At 41.5% G+C, this 12,500-nt stretch overlaps 1 protein-coding gene across 1 annotated transcript in view; it reads left to right on the forward strand.

Annotated features, from left to right (window-relative positions):
• tnfrsf21 (tumor necrosis factor receptor superfamily, member 21) overlaps positions 1-12,500 on the forward strand; it is a 66,906-nt gene that overhangs the window by 24,812 nt on the left and 29,594 nt on the right. Inside the window, exons 2-3 of the mRNA XM_061924414.2 lie at positions 1-344; positions 4,968-5,543. The exon at positions 1-344 is cut by the window's left edge and continues 293 nt beyond it. Of these exons, the coding sequence (XP_061780398.1) occupies positions 1-344; positions 4,968-5,543 (920 nt within the window). The remainder of the gene's footprint in view (positions 345-4,967; positions 5,544-12,500) is intronic.

Consider the following 12,500-nt stretch of genomic DNA (forward strand, 5'->3'; position numbering starts at 1 on the left):
CTGCACTGCCACCCGGGACCGTATGTGCACATGCCCGCCTGGCAGATTCTTATCGGGGGAAGGCAGCACAGAGTGTACGCCCCACTCCATGTGCCCGCCAGGGACAAGGGTGAGAAAGCGGGGTAGTGGCACAGAAGATGTTCTTTGCAAGCCGTGCACCAAAGGAACTTTCTCCCATGTGGAATCGAGAGCCCTCAAGTGCCAAGCCCACACGGACTGCCAAGCCCAAGGGCTGATGCTGCTCACAGTGGGAACCAGAGAGACTGATAACGTCTGCGGACCGCCGACCACAGCCCCCTCATCTTCCGTTCCACATTTAGCAACATCGCTGAAAGATCACAAAGGTAAGCGATACTTTGTTTGTGCTGACCTAGGTTTCTAGTCATCCCATTGACGAAAGCCCTCCAAGCAAAAAGTAAGCACATTCTTAGGCCTGGTAACAAGCTTGTGGCGTTTCCTTGCTGCAGGAATGCTACTATTTGCGGTCAGGGGGAGGTCATCTTCTCCAAGCCCTATTCCTCACTTGCTATCATATTGTGAGGGAACATGAGGACTTGTTGTCTCTCTCCTCGTCACCTCTCTTCTTAGTCAGCGGGGCATTTCTGGGAATCAACCATCCATAGCCGGTATCTGCTCCACCCCCGCCTACACTCATGCCTATAATGCTGTCACCACTGTTTGTGTTGGCGCAGGATCCACGACTCGGTTACGTCATCAGTCAGTGGGAAAGAGGAAAGAACGTATTCAGCCGCAATAAAAGTCAAACTCTGTTTTGTATTTAATGCTATTCCAAGGGTGTATTGACATTTTTAAGACCTAATAAATCTCTTGTCATGTCCAACAAATCGTGGTATTAAAGTCAGTTTCATTGAGGGTCAGGTTCCCGACTGAGTTTTATACTATCCACAAAGGTTAAATGGAGGAAACTGACTTTTAAAAGTGATGTTGGCTTTTAGTCAGAGGTTCTATTGTTGTCAAGTTGACAGAACAAATTGCCCATCACGACTTAGTAAGAAGAGCAGTGTTCGTAATAACGCCGTAAGTAATGCTGTTATTTTTACTAGTAACAAGTAATCCAGTTAATAACTTGTAGGTCGGTTACAACGTCGCGATAGCTTCATGTTACGTGGAACTCTAATTTTGACTTGGTTTGATGTTGACAAGACAGCAAGTTCAACGAAGGAAATATCTTTTTACTGGTGAAAGCAACAAGCAGTATCGCAATTGATATCAAACAGGAAGAGACACCATCACACTGTGACACAGCAGACAACAACATACGCACACGATGGGAATAATCATGAACAATGATTGAAGTGACAAACCTGCCATCCAAACAATACCCCGTTTGTTGACAAGACAGCCATGGAAGTACATTTAATCTCTTTATTAAACAGAGGTAATACAATCCGGTGAAAAGATTCAAAAGAGTTTGCGTCAGAGCCGACAAACTCCTGCTGCTAACTGCTAAAGCTAACAAACACAGCTCTGTTGGAAACCCTCGATGATGTCTCTAGGCAACAAGCACACACACACACACACACACACACACACACACACACACACACACACACACACACACACACACACACACATGCACACACACACACACACACACACACACACACATGCACACACACACACACACACACACACGGTGTTCTCATATAAAATGTCTCGACTGCATATGAAAGATATTTGGGATTTTTTAAAAGTAACTTATCAATTATTTTCCCTAGTAATTCATTATATTTACTAAAGAGTAATTATATTAGTAATTTGATTACTTTTGGGGTAAAGTAACGTGTAACTATAATCAATTACATTTTAAAGTAGTTTTCAGGCCACTGAAGGAGAGTTATGACAACTTCAGTTATAGAAAAAAGTGCAGAGAACTCATAATACAACAAGTCCAGTTCAGAAAGTAAGCAAAATGACATCACCAGCAGCGTTCAACTTATGAAAATCTGGTCAAATAAGTTCAACCCCATCTTTTTTTTTCTTTTGTTCTGTTCTCCAGTAAACATTACATGATTGGCAGTAGTATCAATGACATATTCACTACCGGCTCAGTGGGTGGCGTGGCCGTCTTGTAACCGTAGGGTTATCGCTTCGAGAGCTAAGGTCGAGGTGTCTCTGAGCAAGACACGGAACTTCAACACACCCCATCTGTGTGTGAACGGGTGAATGTGACCTAGATTGTAAAGCGTTCTGGGTTGCAGGTATAGTAAACTGCTACAAAAATTCAGACTCTTCATTATGTTGAGCAAACTTAAATTAAAGTTGTCGGACCTTCATAAGATCAATTTAACTGACTATTAGAGCGACCTCAAATGATTGCAGTGCAATATACTTGACACTATAAGTTGAGGAAACTTAACTGAGTCAAAGCAACAAGAGGACTTGACTGAGTTAAAGGGTCTGTTTGCAACATTTACAAAGAGGGCGCCAACTTTCCAATGTATTTGACACAGTTTATGTCCCCCGGCTTCACATGCATTAGTTTTAGGCCTTGTTAGCTAATGATAGCCATTTGGATTGCTAGTGTTAGCTGTCATTAAATGTGTATTCATTCATAACAACAACATAACTGCAAATTGTTCATTGCTTCTCTTGGACTGCTTTTGTACGTGTGCTCCCTGCGGCCACCAATTATTTTATTCAGCACCTTTAAATTGAGTCAATGGTTTTTTTTACAGTCCCAGTCTTGTTTGTTGAAGATGAACTTTTGGGAATTACATCACAATCAGATTTATTGGCCAAGTATGTTTACACACAAGGAATTTGACTTGGTAGACTGTGCTCTCTTTGTTCAATGCAAAGACCTGATGATTGACTAACTGCACACCTTTTTATAGACTTTTAGTGACTCTAACCAGATTTTAATTAAATGAGCAGGTTTTGTGCAAAATAACTCATTCAACTGAATGTTTTTTTTTTTGTCTTGAATAGAAATCCTTCCTGCTTAACTTAACAGAATAAAAATAAACATCTTTCTTTGAAAGACAACTGTCCTGCACTATTTTTGGAATTGGAACGTCGCCCATCATTTACAATCTTTATGTAAGACACGCAGACATATTTTTCTTTTTTTATGCCCTCAAACTAGTACATACATGCAATCAAAAGTCAGCTTACAATGGCGCCTATTCATAATAACATTTAATATTTACGTATTTGCTCATTTTAAACATGCGACGGTGCAAAGATTTTCCAAACGCATCAGATTTGCTTGTCCTTCAACAACATCACTGATTACTACTCAATTCAGAATTCATAAGAGCCAATAAACATAACAAAGCATCACTTACTGTACAATGTCTGCTCTCACTGAGATGCCAACTGTTAAGATGTTCATATACTCCCGTTTAACTGAAGAATGACGCACAATTTACGCAAAGAACAAAGGGGGGTGGAACCAAGCGTCATTTTGTGTCTTTTTTGCCATTTCCGGGTCTTAATTGGCTGTCCAACTTTATGTCCACATCATTTTACTATCAGGGTGAGAGGCATGATCTAGACAAAAACCACACCGCTTCTTAATCCGAGGTTTGACTATCCGGCATAGCCTCCTCTCCAGTACACCTGATTAGAATGACGTGGACCCCGACTTAAACAAGTTGAAAAACTTATTCGGGTGTTATCATTTAGTGGTCAATTGTACGGAATATGTACTGTACTGTGTCATATAATGTATTATCTTCCTTTGCAATCTACTAATAAAAGTTTCAATCAATCAATCAATAGACCCTACCGGGAAGGCTGAGGAGTGTGATCCCACGATAGTGTTCTTTTTCTTAAAGTGATGAACCACCACCCCCGTTCTGCCAATACAGATCAGACCCCCCCGATGTCCACGCAAGGCTGCAGAGTGTTGTTAGCCAAGACAGCCCCACAGCATCCAGAGCCTTAAGGAACTCTGGGCGGATCTTATCTACCCCCAGGGCCCAACCACCGAGGAGCTTTTTAACTACCTCTGCAACCTCAGTCCTAGAAATGGCAGAGTCCACCACAGATTCCCCAGGCACAGCTTCCTCATAGGTAGATGTGTTGGTGGGATTGAGGAGGTCTTTGAAGTATTCCCTCCACCGATCCACAACATCCTGAGTGGCAGTCAGCAGCACACCGTCCCCACCATGCACACTATTGACAATGCACTGCTAGACTCTTCTTGTTTGTTGAAGATGTTTCAGAGTTGCTTCCATTCAACCTTTGTGGATTACATCAGAATCAGAGTCAGATTAATTGGCCCAGTGTGTTTACACACAAGGACTTTGACTTGGGAGACTATGCTCTCTATGTTCAATGTTCCTGAGGCAGCAGATGGTGGTCCAGAATCGCCTGGAAGTTGTTTTCCATGGCTTCCCTGAACTCCTCACCTCTGCGAGTTTTTGCCTCTGCAACCGCCGAAGCCACAGACCGGTGGGGGTCCAAACTCGTGATTTACATAACTGAGGCGTTCCTCACGGCACCCCTTTAAGTCCGCTCCTTTTTTGTGATTAATGTAACTAAGGTGTTGCTGTAGCTTGTTTACGCTGTCAGTAGTCGTTTGTTCAACTTCTTTAGTTACACGAGTGGTGTTCCTCAAGGTTCCATTTTAGGTCCTCTCTCTTTCATCACTTGGGCTATTTAACTGGTGGTCTGTGACATTTTTGCAGCAGATTCTTCAAAACACCAGAGTTGCTGTGATAAAGAAGATATTTGACTAGCGTTTCTGCAGAAGGTCTTTAAAAACATCCTGTAACTCTGACAAAATACATGTCAAAAATCAAATGTCTACTCTAGAGGACGCTGGTTCTCCGGAATGTACAAAATCAGACTAATAGTGAAGGGAGAAGTCCGGCCATCTGATCATTACCTTTCTGAAAATGTGCCCCCCAAAATAATTGAGTTGAATATCCCTGGTGTATAAAACGTCCATCCACCCATCACTTTCCCCTCATTAATCTCCTTTGCTCTTTCCCTAGGCTTCAACAGCCGGTCAGCAGCCATTCAACAAATGAAAAACGAAGATGGGAAACCAGAGAGAACACATCTAAGTCAAGATATCCGCACCATTCCCCCAACTCAGCAGCCCTCTCCGACTTTGCCTTCCACAGCTCGCAGACAACTGGTGGCTGTCACACACCGGTGGGACCAACCAAATGGTGACTCTTTGCATGGTCCTCACAAGCAGACAGTAGAAGTCTTAGAGGGTTCAGAAGTCAGGGTAGGTAAGGGGGTCAGTAAGATCGCTGTGCGGTTTAACAGAGACGGCGGAGGCTGGGTTTCCAACTACAACAGGTCCACTCGGAGAGGTTCCCCCCGGCCGAGCACCCACGATAACTTTGACATCAACGAGCACCTGCCCTGGATGATCGTTCTGCTGCTTCTGCTCGTACTGGTGGTGATTGTGACGTGCAGTGTCACTCAGAGCTCCCGTGTGCTGAAGAAAGGCCCCGTGCACGACCCCAGCAGCATCATGGAGAAGGGACTTTGCAAGAAACCGCCAGTGCCCCCTGTGCAGGTCAAAGACAAGTGGATGTACTACTCCAATGGACAAGGTTAGTCTGCTTCTATCTTTGCATCTTCTCATAATCCCACAAATGTTGTCCGGTTTTCTGAATCAGCCGGTATTTCAGGAAAGTGAGGACACACCTCACATTTTCAACAATCATGTTTTATTCCATTGTGACTGGAAGTCAGTTTACAGCTTGTATAACAGTCAAATGAGTCAACACACAGCAATTATTGTCTGCTCATGCGTCTTAGACTGCACTGCACTGAAAGAACTAGGAATTCCAACATGGCATGAAAGCCTCTCTTGAGGGAGCAAGACTCCAACTCACCTCTTGTGGGAGGGTGAAGCGGATGTAGTGGCCAAGTATTTCTCCAGACATGAAACAGATTGAGCTCATGTGGGGCATATTCAAGCGGAATCAATGTCAAAATCTGAATCTGGAAGGAGTGCAACATCTACCGCTGATGGCATCATGGAGGAGTGGAAGAAGAGCCTTTGCAGCTCTGCTAAATTTCACAGCCAGAAGGATTAAGTAAGGCAGTGCTAGATAACACTAAATTAGGCTTGCACCGCAGTACTAATGAATTAAAATCGGTACTGTACTGCTTTTGCAAAATACCGGTACTTTTTTTTTTCATCGACATGGTGAAACATGAAACAGCGTGAAGCAAAAATGGAGAATGGACGCATTTTGGCTTTAAAGCCAACGATAAAGGTGAAGCTATCAACACGGAAACGCTGCCCTGCAAATGGTACTTTAAAACATAGCTGCTAACATCCATCCACAGTGTTTTAGCCACTTCTAAATCACTAATCCTGGCCTCCATGGCGACAAATAAAGTAAGTTTCTTACAAGTAACATTATCACTGGAGGACGAGGAGTAGCTAAACATGCTTCACTACACACCGTAAGAGGATACAATAGCTCACCGCTCACTTTTTTTTGTATTATGTTTGTAAAATCTGGACACATGAGGACTTTGAATATGACCAATGTATGATCCTGTAACTACTTGGTATTGAATCAATACCTAAATTTGGGGTATCACCCAAAACGTATGTAAAGTATCCGAACAACAGAAGAATAAGTGAATATTACATTTGAACAGAAGTGTAGATAGAACATGTTAAAACAGAAAATAAGCAGATATTAATAGTAAATGAACAAGTAGATTAATAATCAATTTTTACAGTTTGTCCTTCATAATGTGTAGAAAATAATAGGTGTATAAATGACACAATATGTTACTGCATACGTCAGCAGACTAATTAGGAGCCTTTGTTTGTTTCTTTACTACTAAAAGACAAGTTGTCTAGTGTGTTCACTATCTTGTTTAGCCAATAATGCAATTTTTTGTGGTCGTTTTATTTATAAATGTATCAAAATAAATTTTGGCAACAGTACCGATACCAAAATATTGGTATCAGGACAACCCTACACTAAATATTCAGCCTTTTAAACAGAATGTGGACTTGCTCACGCTGAGGTGTACTCGCTTGTGACACAATAATGACTGTCTAGCCTAGTTGGATTGAAATACATCAATTTACGGGCTCAATTGGTTCCAACTCAAAACACTCATATCTCAAATTAGCGCCATTCATTGCAATCAATTTCATCCTTGCTTGGCCCCCCCAAAACACTACAATGTTATCATGTTGCATGCCTTTTAAAAAGAAAAACAAGCTTTTAGATAAGAAATATTGTTTGAAATACAATGTATGTAGTACAAGCAATTACAGTAGTTTTATTAAATAATGTAATAATATTGTACAATATTTACCTTTGATAGCCCGCCTTTACGTCGTTTAACAACAGGAATGTTTATGGTTGTTAATGTTGCACTCGGACGTCTTTGAGTGATGGATCGGAGAGGTCCATTCCTCTGTGGAGAGAGGAGAACCTTCCAGAAGGACAACCATCTCTGTACCAATTCACCAATCAGGCCTGTATGGTAGAGTGGCCAGAATGAAAGACTCTCAGACCATGGGAAACTAAATTCTCTGGTCTGATGAGACAAAGATTGAAGTCTTTGGTGTGAATGCCAGGCGTCATGTTTGGATGAAACCAGGCCAATCCCTACAAGGAAGCATGGTGGTGGCTGCATCATGCTGTGGGGTTGTATTTCAGCAACAATAATTGGGAGACTAGTCAGGATAGAGGGAAAGATGAATGCAGCAATGTACAGAGACATCCTGGATGAAAACCAACACTTCATCCAACCCGATGGAGCTTTACAGGTGCTGCAAAGAGGAAACTGCCCAAAGATAGGTGTGCCAACCTTGTAGCATCGTATTCAAAAAGACTTGATTACATTTAATTTACATTAATTTAATTTATGTATACATGTATATATGTGTATGTATATGTATATATGTATGTATATATATGTGTATATGTATGTATATATATATATGTATGTGTATATATATATATATGTATATATACAGGCAAGATTGTTTTACAAATGTCTCCTCCATGAATCCATGGTTTGGTTTCAAATGTTCAGGACTTATGAGGATACCAAATACTGTACATAAAAACAGGTTTTTGTATAATGAATGTCACCAATGATGGAAATGAAGACTCGGGTTACAGTTTCTGTAGACCCTCTCTGTCTAGGTTTGTAGATCAATACTTCCCTGAGGGTTCTATCAAGAAGGGCAGCGGTTACACAAGAAGGACTCGTCACACACAATTCTCAAGTTTCACCGACAATTTCTCCATTTTTCCAACCATTGCCTTCTCTCTTAAAACATTCTGCTTTTTAGTTGTTTTTTCCAATGCCTTGTGTCTCTTATCCCTCCTCACATTTGTAGCGATACCATTTGTGTTGACACAAAGGCGAGAAGAGTTGAGTTGGACAAAGCACTTTCAAGCAGGTTGTGTGTCTGCTGTGACTGACCGCAGGGAACTGGAATAGTCTGCTTTCTGCTGCATCATGCTTTTTGCTTTCACAAGTCAAACTGATCCTTTACTCAAGCCACATGCTAGTATGGTATATTTATACTGTATATACATTAGAAAACATAACTTGGTTATATTTAACATCTATGAAAAAGGGTAGAAAGAAGCAGAGCTTATTAAAGGGAACTGCACTTTTTTGGAATTTTGCTTAATCATTCACAATCTTAATGAGAGACAAGAAGACGAAATGTTTTGGTTTTATTGCATTGTATATATATATATACATATATATGTGAGTGTATATATATATTTTTTTTTAAATATATATTTATATATATATGTATACATATATACACATACATGTGTATATATGTGTATATATATATATATATATATATATATATATATATATATATATATATATATACATATATACAATGTTTCCCCCAGAAAATGTGTTAGTTAAGGTGGTGTCTCTCCCAAGGGGAGGGGACCAAGGAAGGGGGTGGGTGGGTGTAAGGAACAGCGTAACTCAGCCTGTCGCCATCACGTCTCCACCTCGTCGCTGCCACCACAGCCTGGGGGGCAAAAGACTACAGACTGTGGTGAAGTAGGCCGGATTCGTTGCGTGAGGAAGCCTACAACTTTTGGTTGTGTTTTCCGCTCCATTTGCTGAATGCCGATATAATATATATATCTCGATATTTTTTCCGTAAAGTAAAAACAATACACAAAACTGTCCTAGTTACCTGAGATACTAAGTATGTCGTTATTATGACTTAGTAAGTCAATATTTTGACTTACTAATTTACTAAGTCAAAATAATGACAAAATAATGACTTACTAAGTCAAAATAACGACTTAAGTCAAATGAATGACTAATGATTGATGAGTAAGGGTTTGCAATAAGCGTTTGAAAAAAAGAGTTAAAAGTGGGGCCACGTGCTCAACTCATCATGCTTCATTTGTTACAGCATTTGGGAAGCCTGTAGTTGATTTTTATTATGTAAATGTTATATTTTTATCAACATGTGATAGCAGCGACCCTGCCATTCAAAACTAAGCTGCTACATTACTAATGATTAATGTAAATATAGCTGAAAAAATAGTACAATAGCAACAGGAGAGACCATCCCTGAACACCATGGAGTTCATGTAGGCTTAATGATGCAGTTACATTATTATATCAACTATCAGAGACAGAAACTCTTCATTTAGCGTAATGTCCTTTTTTGCTGCTTCAACACAGCTCAATCAACACAGAAAAAGGTAAAGTGAAATAACTTAGTTGTTTAATGTAGGTCAATAATGCTTGTCTTTCTCTCAAACACACGCGTGTACGCACACACACACACACACACACACACACACACCGCACGATGAGCTAACGTTACGCTAAAAGCTATACAGCCTTCACCTCAAGGACTGCGAGCGAGCTGAGCTGCCGCTTATGTTCTGTTCTAGAACAGTGGTTCTTAACCTTGTTGGAGGTACCGAACCCCACCAGTTTCATATGCGCATTCACCGAACCCTTCTCTAGTGAAAAATAAAATGTTTTTTTTCTTAATTTATTCTTAATTTATAAATAATAATCATGAAATTATGTTATTATATTAAAGAAATAGTAAAAAAGATATATTTTACAAACAGAAAGTTACAGGAATGTACACATGATCCCATGTTTACATCTCATTGTGCAACATGTGAATGTTTTAGTGGGAACAAAATGCGATATCTGAAAAGGGTAGAAATGATTTCCAAAGCCGGTCCCCCACCCAGACATACAATACTAGTGCACAGCTCATGAAAAACAATATTTGTTGTTATTGTCATTGTAAGTGGGCCTAAACACTTATATTAGAAAATAATGTCATGGAAATGACTGCTGTCATTTGATTATAATAATAAAACATGGAAGTTGTTATTTAGTCAGGTTTGGGACAGGTGTGCTGCAGGTGTGGCCACAGTGCATGTGCACGTCTGACGTCGCTCACATGTGCTCCACTCAATGCTCAAAGAGTTTTTACGTCTGCTCACGCATATGGAAACTTAGAGGGAACATTGTTTGGGGGTATCCATAATACGCCGATAGGGAGAAGTTTTTATTTACACTATTAGTCGGGTGTGTCTTGACCTCTGCGGCGGAGGCTCCGCCGAACCCTACTCAGTGGCCTAGTGGTTAGAGTGTCCGTCCTGAGATCGGTAGGTTGGGAGTTCAAATCCCGGCCGAGTCATACCAAAGACTATAAAAATGGGACCCATTACCTCCCTGCTTGGCACTCAGCATCAAGGGTTGGAATTGGGGGTTAAATCACCAAAATGATTCCCGGGCGCGGCCACCGCTGCTGCCCACTGCTCCCCTCACCTCCCAGGGGGTGATCAAGGGTGATGGGTCAAATGCAGAGAATAATTTTGCCACACCTAGTGTGTGTGTGACAATCATTGGTACTTTAACTTTTAACTTTAACCCCTGACGCCGACTCACCGAACCCCTAGGGTTCCATCGAACTCAGGTTAAGAACCACTGTTCTAGAAGGTCAACTGGCTCATAGTGATGTCACTGGTAGTTGACTGGGAGGTGTTTATTATCATTTGGGGAGAGTCCGAGACCTGACAAAAACCTTTCTGCTCATTCCACCGTCTCTCCTCTCTGCCTGCCTGAGCACTGTTACATGTGCTCTGAATACACACTGCTGATTGGCTGTTACATGTGCTCTGAATACACACTGCTGATTGGCTGTTACATGTGCTCTGAATACGCACTGCTGATTGGCTGTTACATGTGCTCTGAATACACACTGCTGATTGGCTGTTACATGTGCTCTGAATACACACTGCTGATTGGCTGTTACATGTGCTCTGAATACACACTGCTGATTGGCTGTTACATGTGCTCTGAATACACACTGCTGATTGGCTGTTACATGTGCTCTGAATACACACTGCTGATTGGCTGTTACATGTGCTCTGAATACACACTGCTGATTGGCTGTTACATGTGCTCTGAATACGCACTGCTGATTGGCTGTTACATGTGCTCTGAATACACACTGCTGATTGGCTGTTACATGTGCTCTGAATACACACTGCTGATTGGCTGTTACATGTGCTCTGAATACACACTGCTGATTGGCTGTTACATGTGCTCTGAATACACACTGCTGATTGGCTGTTACATGTGCTCTGAATACACACTGCTGATTGGCTGTTACATGTGCTCTGAATACACACTGCTGATTGGCTGTTACATGTGCTCTGAATACGCACTGCTGATTGGCTGTTACATGTGCTCTGAATACACACTGCTGATTGGCTGTTACATGTGCTCTGAATACGCACTGCTGATTGGCTGTTACATGTGCTCTGAATACACACTGCTGATTGGCTGTTACATGTGCTCTGAATACACACTGCTGATTGGCTGTTACATGTGCTCTGAATACACACTGCTGATTGGCTGTTACATGCGCTCTGAATACGCACTGCTGATTGGCTGTTAGCGCTCTGCGTGTAACCAATCAGATGGTTGTGTGGGTGGGACAATGCTGGGTGCTGCAGAGACATACTGACAGAGGTAGAGGCAGAACTAAGCGGAGCAGCTTGTTTAGACTTTAGTTTAGGCGGTGGCTCTTTGTTGTTAAGGTGGCCGCCTTAACAACAAAGCGCTGCAGGAAACCCTTCGCAGCTGCTGAAACCGATGCAAAAGAGTGACTTACCGCTGTTGTACGACGCATACATATACCGATTATCCAGGCTGGAAAACTTAGCGACTTCATTTTCATTTATCGTCCGATTAATTGACTTCTGGAATATCGTCCGAGACCTGGTTGGCAAGGTTATTATTTGCGCAACAGCAGGTGAAACACATTTCACATTTGGTATTTTGATTGTTGCATCCTGACACACTTTTCTCCTTGAATGTTTTGGGGCAGTGAGCGTGACAAGCCATTATTTATAGTCCTTTGTTGGTGTAAGCTTTGACCCAGTTGTAGTCAACTCTGGCTTGTGTTCTTTCTTTTAAACATGAGAGTGAACATGTTGAGCTGAGCTGCTTTGAAAATTGGTCAAAATGATGATTTGCGGTGCAGCTGC

The sequence above is a fragment of the Nerophis lumbriciformis genome, linkage group LG29, assembly GCF_033978685.3.
Source record: "Nerophis lumbriciformis linkage group LG29, RoL_Nlum_v2.1, whole genome shotgun sequence".
Taxonomy (NCBI): Eukaryota; Metazoa; Chordata; class Actinopteri; order Syngnathiformes; family Syngnathidae; genus Nerophis; species Nerophis lumbriciformis.